At 40.4% G+C, this 15,275-nt stretch overlaps 1 protein-coding gene across 13 annotated transcripts in view; it reads right to left on the bottom strand.

Moving 5' to 3' along the window:
- Nucleotides 1-15,275, bottom strand: part of Mycbp2 (MYC binding protein 2) — a 233,148-nt gene that overhangs the window by 5,940 nt on the left and 211,933 nt on the right. For all 13 annotated transcript variants that reach the window (XM_085828830.1, XM_085828825.1, XM_029468874.2 and 10 more), the window contains 9 exons: nt 12,695-12,791; nt 11,398-11,517; nt 9,448-9,549; nt 8,633-8,761; nt 8,180-8,312; nt 5,940-6,043; nt 4,871-5,059; nt 4,086-4,193; nt 2,461-2,670 (listed from right to left, as the gene is read on the bottom strand). In XM_085828830.1, coding sequence (XP_085684956.1) covers nt 2,461-2,670; nt 4,086-4,193; nt 4,871-5,059; nt 5,940-6,043; nt 8,180-8,312; nt 8,633-8,761; nt 9,448-9,549; nt 11,398-11,517; nt 12,695-12,791 — 1,192 coding nt within the window. The remainder of the gene's footprint in view (nt 1-2,460; nt 2,671-4,085; nt 4,194-4,870; nt 5,060-5,939; nt 6,044-8,179; nt 8,313-8,632; nt 8,762-9,447; nt 9,550-11,397; nt 11,518-12,694; nt 12,792-15,275) is intronic.

A 15,275-nucleotide genomic window follows, 5' to 3' on the forward strand; every position in this document is an offset into this window, starting at 1 on the left:
TCCATCCCATGATCAGCTTCCAAACGCTGACACCATTGCATACACTAGCAAGATTTTGCTGAAAGGACCCAGATATAGCTGTCTCTTGTGAGACTATGCCAGGGCCTAGCAAACACAGAAGTGGATGCTCACAGTCAGCTATTGGATGTATCACAGGGCTCCCAATGGAGGAGCTAGAGAAAGCACCCAAGGAACTAAAGGGAACTGCAACCCTATAGGTGGAACAACAATATGAACTAACCAGTACCCCGGAGCTCTTGGTTCTAGCTGCATATGTATCAAAAGATGGCCTAGTCGGCCATCACTGGAAAGAGAGGCCCATTGGACTTGCAAACTTTATATGCCCCAGTACAGGGGAACGCAAGGGTCAAAAAGGGGGAGTGGAGGGGGGGTATGGGGGTATAGCATTGGAAATGTAAATGAGCTAAATACCTAATAAAAAAAATGGAAAAAAAAAACCAAAAACCAAAAAACAAACAAACAAACAAAAAAACAAATGATGCTTTTCCTGGGAAAAGTTGTGAGTTTTTTCATTTTAAAATCTTACACAACATATTCCCTTCTATTGCTTAAAACATGCACATCAAGTCCTAAATCGCAATTATATACAATTACGTGTGCCTGGCATAAATTAGAACAGAATTAAAATTCTTAGTTCAATAAGAAAGGAACAAAAAAGTCAGTTTAAACATCTTCTGATCACACAATTTTTGAAATGAACAAAAAAATTAAGAAATTGTATTCAGAATACTGTTCATACTTGTAAGTCTACTCTATATTCAAAAACTAAACATCTAATATAAGCACCAGAATGAATGCAACTATCTTGATGGCCAATTTACTTTTACTTCTTTGGATACAAAGTAAAGGAGGCCAAGAAATTGGGACAATTTGCATGGTCCGTATGTCTACAGTCAAAACGCTAGGTCCAAACTGAGAGTAAACAAGGTGAGTCAATATCAATCTATTATCTGTACTAGAAAACGGGACAGAAGGCAGGCTCCATCGGACACAGTCTATAAATACTCATCTGCTAGCTAAATGTGGCTTTCTGGTGTGCCAGATATACCAGGTCAACATGCAGATTCTAGCTGCTTCAGGTTTCTGTCTTCTTAAGCACGTGACTGTTACCCTAGTAGTAGCACAATAGTCATTTGTTTGCACAGTAATTATACATAATGGAGTTTTATTATGGGGTTTTGTAACACTATAGCTTTGACAAATGTATGCTCTTGCTCTTTCCTTGTATGTACATATGTATATTCACGTGCTTGCCTGCCATCTATTTACATTCCATTCATTAATTTTCTTTATTACATTTCAGGACTGCATATCCTTCCTTCATTCATTTATTCATCCTCTAGTTAATCTAGTATTCACAGTGCTGACTACGCATCAGGGACTGGAGATAGATAAACAGAAACTATACATCCATCCTTTGTCTTTATGGAGCTTAAGAAACAGGGCAGAGAGACAAGAGCAGTAAAGGAATGGAGGCCATGTATTGTGATGGGCATGTACGCAAGGCAGCAGAACTACTGCAGGCAGAGCTGGTGGTCCTGGCAAGTGAGCATGTTGCAGTGGAGGAAGCGGAGCCGGGTCCTCAGGTAGTCAAGATGGACTGTGTTTACATAGTTACAGCCAAGGCAAAATGTGCAGCAGGGGGAGGGAAGAAGATTCCAGAAAGAGAAGCAACCTGTGCTAGCATGCATGGGGCAGCAGTGGTGTAGCAGTGATGGCTGAGTCTGGGGAAATGTATGTTGTTCAGTATGTTATTGGAGGTGAGGCAGGAGAGGCAGACAGTGCTACAAGGTTACAAGAGAAGACAGGCCTAGGCAGACCTGAGATTTAGAAAAGCTAACTTACTTGCAGTAGTATAAGCAAAGACATGGAGCTTAGGAGCACCACAGAAAACCTCAGGGAGAAACCACAGTCACAAAAAAGACAGACACACATTACACACTGGAAAGTGAAGGCTGGTGTATCATCTCAGATGTCAACACTGAAGTATCCATGGGAACTTCAAATGTCCAGTAAATAAACCTCAAGGAATCTGGAAGGTCATAAGGGTGTATGTGGTGGGTAAAGTCATGAATGTAGTAGCGAACACCCAAAACAAGGAGGAACAGTGTCTTAAGTAGGAATGCTGGTAAAACACATGAGTGACCAATAGGCTGGTTCGTTAGAACAGCCCGTGGAAGAACCAGTTGTACCAGGCAGTAGATCAGATGTGACGTATCCTTTGTATGGAAAGCTACACGCTTTAGAAAAAGTTTGCTTAGGTAAAAAGTATTCTCCTCTTCCCAGTTAGGTGAATTACTTCAGCTTGAAACACTTCATCAAGGTTTCTCATTTTTAAATTCTAGCTTAAGGTTTAATAATTATGTGTCGCTATTCAATTCAAGTTAATTCTATGGGTATTCTCAGAATCTTAACATTTTAGTACACCTCATAGCATACCTTTCTGCACTTGTAGCAAACATAATATGCGTATCTATTCATGGCATAGCCAGCTGCATCGTTATAAAACCTGACACCAGGAGTTGTGATAGCTTCACTCTTATGCAGACCTTCATACTCCAATCTCATTAAGGCTTTTCTTCTGACGTCTTCATAGAGCTCTTTTATTGGATCAAGCAGGTCTTTTAATACTATATGATTTATCTTGTTCTGAAATAAAAAGTATATTTTTGACAGAGGCATTTATGAAAGAGTCCCAACAAACACTTAGTGTACACTCAGGAGCCAAGCACCGTCACAGGAGATAACTGGTCAGAAGACTCAGCGTCTATAAAGCACTACTGTAAAGGCCTCAAGAACTTCCATTTGCCAAGAGCAAGGAAACAGAAGAATCAGGCCTCTGCACAAAACAGCTCCATTTCTTGGCCTCGCGGTTTCTCAGTCTTAGCTGTTCGTGGAGCAAAGGCTATTTTGTTTCTACAAATATGACATAGGATCTCATGTGTGCGCTGCGAATGTGCTTTGGCTCCTTGGAGATGGGGTTCTGTCAGGTAAGAGATGATCATATTCTGTATACCATCTTCTCTGCCTTTCCCAGGCTTGTAGACATGACTTTCTTCTGTGGGCAGCATGAGAAGGGAGAACAAAATCTGTAATTTTTTTTTATTATTCACTAATCTAAGTAAGCAATGACTGGGCTGAGACATTTCTTATTAACTCCATTGCAGCTGCCTGTAAACAGAAAGTTAAAAACAAAACAAAACAGGAAGAGCTTCACAAAGCAAGACAGAGAGAAGTAATGGGGAAGACAGTGATACAGTGATATATTCTTTTTTTTTTTTTTTTTTTTGGTTTTTCGAGACAGGGTTTCTCTGTGTAGCCCTGGCTGTCCTGGAACTCACTTTGTAGACCAGGCTGGCCTTGAACTCAGAAATCTGCCTGCCTCTGCCTCCCAAGTGCTAGGATTAAAGGCTTGGGCATCTTAATAGCAGATCACCTGTCCTGCAAGCAGCAGAGTCCTTTTCCTGTTAGCGCCTCACAGCTGTGTGACATAACTCTTAGTGGGTCTGAAACAGCGCTGCACTCATTACTAGGACACAATGTTACTTACATTAATATTTCTCATGCCATATATGAAATATTTACTTTAATTTAGCCAGCTTTTATCTGACAATTAGGGGACAATGAGTGTGTTCCTTCCCCCAACAAAGGTCTCAGTTAGTGTTTCTCAACTTTCCTAATGCTGGGACTCTTCAATGTGAGCCCCAATGTTAAAATTATTGTTATTGCTACTTCCTAACTGGAATTTTGCTACTGTTATGAATCTTAATGTAAATATCTGTGGTTTTTGATAGTCTTAGGTGGCCCTGTGAAAGGGTTATTCGATACCCAAAGGGGTCACAATCGACAGGTTAAGAATCACCGGTCTAGGTAAGGGGACAGTTGACCACTGGGTATACTTCTACTAACTCGACAGTAAGCACTCTAGAGAAGCCACACACTGTTTTCAGGGTCTATGTGGATGATGAGGACAGACACTAACAGAGACTGGGGAAGGATGCCATCCAAGATGAGAACAAAGAGGAAAGGACAGACAAGTAGGTAAGCTCAGGTTCTCTCCACACCTTGCAAATAGGACACGATATAAATCCAAACGTTATCCTTGGACCAAGCCATCTGTTTTCCAAAACTCGCCGACAGCACTGTAGGTGGAATACGTGACTGCAGTCCAACTTAAAGAGAGAAACAAGGATGAGAGTGAGCAAATGCAGCCATGATCACACTGAAGGAATGGGGAGACTCTCCAATGTAGGAGAGCTACGTGACGTGGGGACGAGAAAAACCAAGCACTTTAGAACCAAGGCATGCCAGGGCTTTTAAGAGACAATCATTATTGACTAGGTTTTCAACTCTAATTTTTTCTAGTCATGTATTGATGCCACTTATATAACAACTACATGTATAAAATAGGCTAGGTCAGGAAAACACGAAATTATTCAATTAGCCAACATATAGAGAAAAGAAATTATAAATGTCAAAAAAGTCACAAACTCTGATTTAGCAAACATAGCACTAACTTCTATTATATACTGAGGTATACATTGCTACATACAGATTCGGTATTACGCTACAACATATTCTATATTTCAGAAATTAAGGAGAGGTTAGCTACTTGATAATCTGGCCATTTCTCCCTTCAAAGCTCTCTATATGTACACTCACAAAAGTCACCAGTGGCTTAACCTGCAGAACAGGAAGCAGAACATAAAGCCACCGAGCTCCTCCTCAGCATAGTAACAGGCCATGTTCCCTTGGCCATCTAAAGAAAGCTCCAATCATCTTTCTCCTGGAGAAATGTGATTATATCTCCTCCTGCTAAAATCTAGGCACATTTAAAAGCCGAGGCAACCTGAATGGCCGGGGCTGCAGAGAGCGCTTCGGTGAAGCAGATCATGCACATGTCGTCGGCATCTTGTTTCAGGGTGGTGGCACTCTTATCACAGCCGTGCAGACAGGGCAGACAGTGCTCTTCGTTTCTAACACCTCCACATGGATGTCCGCAGGGATGTGTCTTACTGCAGGCGATCTTAGCATATTCCTATTGAAGATGAATTGCAGCAGTCTTAGAATGATTAAAAAGGCTTGTAACCTCAGGGTTAGATCAACTATATTAATTTCTCTAAACAACTTTTTCTAAACAGAAAATACCTACTAGTATAAAACAACAATAATTACTCCTATGATTTGAAAACTAGGATTAACAGTGTTTTTCTTTTAATGTAATTAAAGAATTTCATCCAACATAAAAGAACAGCATTGATAAAAAGTGAACTACGACTTTACTTGATTTGGCATCAGACATAGGCACAAAGCTTAACGTTCTGATATAAACGTCTCCTAATACCAGCCCCCTGTCCCAAACCAGGGGCCAACCCCCAAACAAACAAATCCCCACCTATGTCTCGTCATCGGAGTGCCAACCACATGCCACCACATCTAAGTTCAGCATTCAAAACCTTTCAGACACTAGAAGTTTACTTTAGGCAAACAAATGAACTAAGGCAACGGAATTCTGGGCAGATGTATATTTTATATTATGTTTGCATGTACATGTGCCTGCTTTCTGTCTGTGCACTGTACGTGTGTGTGTCTGTATGTATATGTTTGTGTTTACTCATGTGAGGCCTATAATGTGAATCAAGCCCAGGTCCTCTGCAAGAGTAGCGAGTGCTGTTAGCCCCTGAGCCATCTCTTCAGCCCCAAGTTGTCAGATATCTTAGTTGTTTCCAAAACAAAATTAAGTACTAATGGTGATACTTAATGAATGAACAAGCAGCACAAAATGTCACCTTTGGGTTGTGACGAAGGAAAACTGCACTGAGGCAAAGTGACAACCTCTACTAAAGAAAACAAATGCCTTGTGAGAATATGTATACTCTTCCTTCCTGGGATGGCCTAACCTCTGAGTAGATACCTACCTGGCAGTCTGCATCAGAACAAACGCTGCCAACAGCAGATAGCTCCGTTCCACTCCTGGACCCACAGAAGCGGCATGCTTCCGAGCTACTTGTGGTGGGTTTGCCTAGGTTCAAGAAGGAGAAAAAAATCTTGTAGAAAGTAAATTAGCTTTTAATACAGCTAATTTTGGAATAGCAAGCTAGATTTCTTTCAGTTATTAAAAGCTTTAAGCTGCCCTAATTAGTAATCACCAAAGGGGTTTAAAAAAAAAAAGATAAATCTAAAACTAAATAAACTTGGCTGGTTTATAGCATTTTAGCAAAAGAGGAGACTATATATCTAGTCCAGAGAACAGAATGAGCAAATCTGGCAAACCCTTACCCAAAATGCACAACACTAGATAAGTATTATAATTTAAAAAATAAAGAACATAGAATAAAGAGAAGTTTTTGATTTTTTTTTTTTTTTCCAGAAAGGGTTTCTCTGTATAGCCCTGGTTGTCCTGGAACTCACTTTGTAGACCAGGCTGGCCTCGAACTCAGAAATCCGCCTGCCTCTGTCTCCCAGGTGCTGGGATTAAAGGCGTGCGCCACCACACCCGGCTGTTTTTGAATGTTTTTATGTAACAAAATTACATGACAGTACAAAATCTGACTAGATTATAAAACCTGAATAATAGGAAAATTTACCCAAGGAACTCTGCAATTTCAAAAAAAAAATTAAATACATTGAAATATTGAAAGAAGGATCAGAATTCTTAAACAAAGATTAAAGACCTTGCTCATTTTTGAATGTAGGCACACAAATTCAAAGTAACCATCACTGGTTCCAGAAATGACTGCAGAACCCTCTTTGGAAAAAGCAAAGAGTGTTTATATAAAAGGAAAGGTCAATATTACATTTATTAATGTAGACTATTGACAGATTATAGGAGAAAAAATTGGGTTTGAGAAAACCAAGTCATCTTTATATAGTTAATTAATTCAGATTTATGCTCAAGACCAATGAGAAATAATTGTGTCAGTACGATAAATGGCAGACAGCAGCTTTGCTAAAAATGATGAAGAATTTTCATGTTTTGTACATTAAGCTTGTAACATGTAAGGTTTCATTTAAAAAAAAAACTAGAATGAAAACTGTCTGAGATTCAAGTGTATTAGACATAACAAGAAGTATTTTTTTAAGGCACTGGCTACCCACCTTTATTATTACAATTAGTAAAACAGAACTATTTATTAAGCCCTGAGAAGTACTAACTGTAGAAGAGACTCTAAAGTATCAGGAAATCATAGGACCTTGCAGTTAGGACACAGTGTAGGCATGGTATATCCATCAGCTCACTTACACAGATGTAAGTCGTCTAAGACCATGGATTTCACAGAGGCTAATGGACTACTCAGTCACTGTGTGGTCTGAATATGAATGGCCCTCATAGGCTCATATATTGCTTGGTCATCAGGAAGTGGAACTGTTTAAAGGATTAGAATGATTAGGAGGCGTGGCCTTGTAGGCGGACGTGTATAACTGGGGGTTGGCTCTGAAATTTCAGAAACCCAAATCACGCCCAGTCTGCCTGCCTGCATGTTCAAGAAACCGGATGTAAAGCTCACAACTGCATTGTACCAACATGCTTCCCATCATGATGATAATGGACTAACCTCTTACACTTGGGTAGGCAACCCCCAATTAAATGTCTTCTTTTATATCTCTTCACAGCAGTACAAAAAAGTAAGACAGTTATATAGCAGGTTAGTGGGAAGTGGGGTTTCCTAGCTTGTAGTCTGATGTTCTTTCTAATATAGATGACTGTCTGTATCTACCAAACATAGGTGGTCAGATGTCATTAGTAGGCATCTGTGCCACTCAAAATTATTCCTGAGAGATAAGCTAGTGTCTTAGTTAGGGTTTTACTGCTAACACAACAGTAAATTTACAGACATCATGACCAAGGCAACTCTTATAAGGACAACATGTAATTGGGGCTGGCTTACAGGTTCCAAGGGTCAGTCCATTATCATCAAGGCGGGCACATAGCAGTGACCAGGCAGGTACAGGAGAAGGTAGAGTTCTACATCTTCATCTGAGTCCTACCTTCCAGGCAGCTAAGACAAGAGTACGAAAGCCCACACCCACAGGGCCACACCTCCCACCAGTGCCACTCCCTGAGCCGAGCATATACAGACCATCGTAGCTAGTATCTGACTTAGCCTACTTTGCAGACATGCTTCATCCTCCCCCTTGACTTTTAATTCCCTTTTACCTGTGTGTTCTCGGAATTCCACCATTGCCTTCATTGTTTTAGAATCTGCTAATGCCATCAACCAAAACAGTTTTGTTCTACCACAGCCTTCATGAAGGTCAACCTTTATAGCTTCTTCTTCTTCTTTGAAGACCTGTTGTTCCATTACAGAAAAGGGATAATAAATGTGTTTAGTTTCTGGGTAGAAGCGTAAGTGTCATCATTCGGCAACAGTGGCTTTCTCTATCAGGCAGTGTAAGAGTAGCAGACATACCCAGCATTCTCTCCTGTGTTCACAACAGCTCCATGTGTATAGTGAAAGTGCCAACCAAGTCTTGGAACTGTAAGTACTTGCTCAGTTAGCAGTTAGTGAGTGAGACCATGAGAGTCAAGTAAGGCCATGAATTCCAAAGCCCATGTTCCCTGGTTCCCTCCCACGTTACTTCAGAGCTCTGGCTATGAAGACAAGCTCACCTGTCGTTGGTGAGTCTTCGTTCGTCGATGCAGATGAAGGAATCTGTCACAGTCAGTACACAGATTGCCACAGATGTTGCATAGGATGATAGCTGCAGTTTCACCGTCATCATGGTTGTCACACATAGGCTGGAAGCAGATGTTTTCACATGCTACATTAGACACACAAGAAAGCCTCGACGAATTGAACCTAACTAGTATATTTATGATACTGAAGGCCCTTTATTCTAAAATCTGCAAGACTTTTAGATTTGAATGTAAAACAGAATTACTGTAGGTATATACTGGACTATCAAAATCTCTAAGAATTACTCAATAAGATTAATGTGTATGCAGAGTCAATGGTTAAAGGGAGAATATGATTTTATTTAGAGACTTAATATTCCCGTGTTAGTCCAAATCTCATGAATGAGCACAATTCACTAAAAAAAAAAAAAAAAAAATTAAAAGTGATCAGAAGTGCTGAGAGGGCTCCATCGTGCCCCTGTGAGCCTCCTCTGACTACACTTGGAGAGGGGAAGCCATGCCATTCCTCTTGCTGGTCTGCTGCTTCTTTTTTTTGTCCTAAGGATAATCACATTTTAGCAAAAATCAGTCAGGCTAGAAATTTTGCTGGTATAAGCATGAACCAGAGAAGGATAAAGATCTTATATAATCAAATAAAAGCCTGTAGGTTTTCTAAAGCATGAAGCAGGTTTCTGAGCGACCTGGACAGACTGGATGTACGTTTCCAAGAGTGTGATATACTGTCTTCCCCACAAACTATCAGCAACTGTGAAGAAAGGCAGGTTCTCACAGCACACTCCCGACCTCACCATTTGCTTCTGTTGCCCGTCCTTTCCCATCCACCTTCCCGAGGAGAGGCGGTCCACATGGTCCTGATCAAGAACACACAGCGATGCCAGGGCAAGCCAGAGCTGTAGAGGAGGAAGGAGCACAGCTATGAGATGCTTGAAATCTGATAGCGATGACGGCCAAGTAAGTGCTCGCTCCATTGGGACATGCACAGATATTTAGTAGCACTTGCATTTCCTTGCCTATGTGCCAAGCACCAGTGAAGCCACTCCATGAATGACTAGTTCTGTGTCTACCTGACATAAAGTCAACTTCTACCAATGATGTAAGCAATTTACTTATAGGAATAATATTCACCGTGCATGACTTTTGTATATTTTCCCAGCTAGTATAGAGTCTGAAGTTCTATACTCCTAATGAGCTGATAAGTAGCTAGTTTTGCAGTTCTATAAGTAGTTGGGTACATATTGGGTTAATGTACATAATAACAGTTTTTCAGGAGTCTCTGTTGTCTCAAGACCCCTACTTTGTATACTTGTCTAATAATTTTCAGAAAATTCTAGAAAATCTATAGTGATGAGACAGCTGGCTATACAAGTGTGAGAGTCTGAGTCCAAGTTGGTAGAATTCGTGTTAATCTGAGCATGAGAGAGTCCATGTCTGCAATCACAGTGCTCCTGTGCAAGATGAGGCGCAGGGACTAGGGAAGCCCAGGCTTGGAGGCCAGCTAGCCTGCTGATGGCAGCTGTAAACAATTGAAGGGACTGTCTCAAACAAGATGGAGAGTGAGCATCAACACCCGAGGCTTTCCTCTGACCTTTACACATGTGCCAAGGGCACACAAGCATCTGTACAAGCACACACACATATCATCACAGATATACACCCACCAAGACATGTGGCTATGAAACACATTTCTGAGGGATATGGAGTGAACCTCAGTGTTACACAGATCTTTGCAACTGAAAAGGGAATGTGGAACGAAAGGATTCTTGAGTGGTAGGAAGGGTAACAGTAAAACATACTTGTTTTAAGTGTCCTGCCCATAAGCATGGTAGCATAAACGGGGTTTCTCTGCTCTAATAAAATATGACGTACTTCTTTTACAGACTTCAGAGAATTCATCTATATGAGTTCCAGTAGTGTGTACTGTTCCTAATGATGTCATACTTCCCTTTTCAGTAATAGCTTAAATCACCTTTTGAGTTATACGGCTCATAAACCTGGTATCTTAAAAATTAGATGTCTCATTTAAACAATGCAACCTTATTTCCTCAAAAGTTCAACCCTACCTGTAATTAGGATGTATTGTTTTTAAAACATTTCTTAGACTTATTTATACTATTTTATGTGCATGAGCATTTTGCCTGTCCACACACACACACACACACACACACACACACACACACGCACACACACTCACCACTTGCATGCATGGTGAGGTCAGAAGTAGATGTTAAGTCCCCTAGAGCTGGAGTTACAGTAGCTGTGACCACTAAGTGACTACTGGGAACTGAATCCAAGCTCTGTGAGAGGAATAAATATTCTGAACTGCTGGCCAGTTTTCTAGGCCCAAGTATTCTTTTTTAAAAACCCAGCATATAAAGCTCATAGTTGAGCTCGGGTTTTCATTAGGAAGAGCTGTGAGAGCAGCCTTGTCTTTGAAGGATCATCAGTCTCTCACAGCATAAGGCGACTACTACTCAACTTACTAAGGTAAGCTACGGTAAAGAGGTCAGTGGAAAGATAACAACCACAGTGTAATTTAGACTTTTTAACCAGTATATCCTCAGCTTCCTAAATAATAACAAAAGTTGATACTACACACCCAACAGTGAACAGTAATTACTATCACATTTAATTCATAAGTCATTTTTTGATGAAGTTATTTAATTAAAAATGTGACTAAGTTGCCTTACTGATCACACATAATAATACAGACCAAATTGAAAACAACAACAAAATCTTACTCTAGTTGTTGCAATACATCTCACTGGAGACCTAAATTCTTCTTCCATTTTGGTCAAGGCAATGATGGTTTCTGCAATAGCATTTTTTGTCACTCGGGACCAAGCTTCTGACAGGTGACCCTATTGAGCAGGAAAGAATATCTTCTTAAGTATTCACAATTGTGTCACAACAAACCCTTTTCTCTGAAAATCTCCTCTCAAAAGAGAATCTTTTTTGATAGCAAGACCATGTGCTTTCAGAGGAGGAGACAAACTAAAAATCCTTTATAATCTTATGAAATATTTCAATTGCTAATCTCTACTTTGATGATTGTAAAGCAAATACAAATTTACGGCCTCAACCCTGTTTTTCCATAGCGCTCAAGGACATTTTCCTTTATACTTGGATAACAATAAAAGGCACAAATAAGACTTCCATGCTTAGGAGCCTTCAAATGTAATTCATTGCCCTAGATGCTCTCTGGAGCCTAAGGGCACACACAGGCTCACCCCGCAATTCTGGGTGCAGTCCCCAGGAAAAATATTTTAAAAATTGTATTCATTTTTATTTTACATGTATGTTTGGTTGAATGTGTGTATGTGGTGTGAGTAGGGGATGGGTGCTGGATCCCCTGGAGCTGGGATGACAGCTGTGAGCCATCCCGTGGGCACTATAACCTGAACCCTGATCCTTCCGAGCAGCCAGTGCTCTCGGCTGGGGAGCTACCATTCCAACGCCAGCGACACAGGTATTTATTGAGCACCAATACTTCATTACAGAATTCAGCTCTGCAAAACATTCTTCTCAGGCTTTTCACTCAGTGGACTTCCTAGAGAATGCCTATTTGCTATGAAGCCTAGGAAAATATCCACAGTTAAGAAAAAATGACAACTTCAACTTTTCCCCAGAATCTCTCATTCCACATGCAGTCAATCTGCTAATGGGCAACTGGTGTGTCCTCCTTTAAAATGTTCCCTCTGCCTCCTCCTCAGGCTGTCTCCTAAAGACACAATGCAATGGGAGCAAAGTGACCTTGTGGACCCGGACACTCAGGAGTAACTCCCTGCTCTATACACCCCAGATTTTCCCCCAAAGCTAATACCTTAAGATCGTGGTACAGGACATAACTGAAGAATTTAAAGGCCTAAAACCTCAGAACGGCAGATGATGAGACATTTCTACTTCTAGGAATTTTTTTTTTGTCCTTTTCGGGGGCAGGGGGCAAGTTTCAACACAAGTTTTTTCTTCGCTTAGGAAGAAGACATTTTATTTTATGTTTTAAGGTCCCTGCTGCTGGAGTTGGGAGCAAGGACTTACTGCAGCCATATCCTTGATAAGCCTGATGATGATCTCTGAGATCTGAGGAGGAGTTGAGCCCTTCATCCACCAGTGACTCTCACCTCGTCGGAGGTAACTACAAAGAAAACAGCGTTACTTCAGCACACGGCATTGTAACTGGTTTACTGGCTGAATCTATTGGAATGTTTTTGATTTTTATTACATGTTTATTAATTTATTTGGTGTGCATATGTATGTATAAGTGTGCTATGGGATTCAGAAAATCAAAGAACAACTTCAGAGTCCTATCTCTCCTTCCACTGTGAGTGTCAAGAGGTTCACACTCAGGCTGGGAGGCCTCTCTCTCCTTCCACTGTGAGTGTCAAGAGGTTCACACTCAGGCTGGGAGGCCTTTCTCTCCTTCCACTGTGAGTGTCAAGAGGTTCACACTCAGGCTGGGAGTCCTCTCTCTCCTTCCACTGTGAGTGTCAAGAGGTTCACACTCAGGCTGGGAGGCTTGGTTGCGGGTGCTCTTACGGGGTCATCTCACTAGTATTTGGATATTTTTATTTATTTACTTTTTAAATTTTTGAGACAGGGTGTTGCTATGCAATCTAAGTTGTCCTTTAACTTACTAGTCTCCTTCCTTATTTGTATGCGTGCTGGAATTACAGGTGTGCTATCCAATTAAGTCATTTTATTTTGTTATTTATTTTTCTTTGTTTTTTATTTTTATGTGTATGTGTGTGTATTTGCACGCATGTATATGTATCCAGGCATACAAGCCCACAGAGGCCAGTAGAGGGTGTATAATCCCTTGGGACTGGAGTAATAACCACCATATGTGTTCTGGGAAGAGAACCCTGGTACTCTGCAAAAGCAATAAATCAATCAATCAATCAATCAATCAATCAAATCAAATCTCTCTCCAGCACACAACTGAAATACTTTAAAAGAAAGTTCAAAACATCCCCCTAAGTCCCTCTCTTCAATCTCAAGACAACAGTGTTTTTAGTTATGCTCCTTTCCTAGTATTTTTGCTTGTACAGTACTTGTAGCTCACCACTATTCAATTCTTAGGCTGTGGACTACAGACTGTTCCCAGTGCCTGTGGAGATCTGAAAGTATTTATGTGAGATGCAAGGGCCTGGAGAGAGAGAGAGGGCCACGTGGTTGAGCATCTGTTGCTTCTGCAGAGGATCCTGGGTCAACTTCCCTCCCACACAGTGAGTGCATGGTCGCACACAGCTGTAACTGCAGTGCTCTCTTCTGGCCTTCATGGGTACTGCATGCATGTGGTGCATGCACACACATGTAAGCAAAGCACTGATACACATCAAATACAAATAAACAAGATCCTTTAAAAAAGTCTATTCTTTCAATAATGTTCTTAAGCTGTATGTATATTTTGCTATTTATAAAATTGTTTTTTAAGTATGTGTGTGTGATGCATGTATATACATGCATGTTTGTTCTTTGGTATGTGTCTGGTGTGTTTATGCCCAACACTAACCCAGGGTGTCTTCCTTATCATCTCTCACCTTGCATGGAGGCTGTCTGACTGAACCTGGGGCCCCTCCTTTGGGATCAGTCTGGCTGGTGGGCTTGGTTAGGGAAGTCTCTCTCTATCTCCTACCTCTGGGAGAGCACACAGGCCCCACACCCACTGCTTTTAAGTTAAGTCTTGGCAGCTATCAAGCCTTCGTAGCTCTTATGGCCAATAGTTTATTATGTAACTTTAGATATTTTTCAAGTAGTTCTTTCAATTTAAAAACATTTTTATATCCCAGCACTTGGGAGGCAGAGGCAGGCGGATCTCTGAGTTCAAGGCCAGCCTGATCTACAGAGTGAGTTCCAGGACAGCCAGGGCTACACAGAGAAACCCTGTCTCAGGAAAAAACAAAACAAAACAAAACAAAAACAACAACATTTTTATAGTATATATGCCAAATATACTCACTGTTATATATCAAATCTGTGAATCTTTTTCTACATAGCTTTCGGTATTAGTGCAAATTTAAGATTAGAAAAACATTCTATAATTTGTGTTTGTAGAGTTTTAAAAGAATTATAATGTATTAAGTGATAGAAAGTTTGTCTCCTATTATTTATTTATTTTTATTGTGGAAAATATTAACATAAATCTGAAATTTATATTTTTATATAGCGAGAGTCCATCCTTTTTAAAAGAGATACACAAATATCAAATATGTTACCTACAAAGCTTATTTTCTACATTCTATGATAATCCTTTTTAAAATTTTGGCAATTTTATCTCATTTATTTATTTATTTATTTATTAATGTGATTTTTTTTTTTTTTTTGAAACAGGGTCTCTCTGTATAGCCTTGGCTTTCTTAACTCTGTAGACCAAGCTGGCCCCAGACTCAGAGATCCGCCTGCCTTTGCCTCCAAGTGATGGGGTTAAATGCTTGTGCCACAACCGCTCAGCTAATTTAGTAATTTTAAATAATTAAAAATATACTATTAGTGTGTGAGGGTGTTCATGCATTCAAGAGATGTGCCCATACCGCAATGTGTGCAGAAGTAAAAGGACATCTACATGAAATCTCTTCTTTCCTTCCACCTCTAGGGGGAATCAAACGCAGGTTACCAACCT

This window comes from Mus caroli, unplaced genomic scaffold (genome assembly GCF_978045245.1).
Source record: "Mus caroli unplaced genomic scaffold, Mus_caroli_1 scaffold_12, whole genome shotgun sequence".
Taxonomy (NCBI): Eukaryota; Metazoa; Chordata; class Mammalia; order Rodentia; family Muridae; genus Mus; species Mus caroli.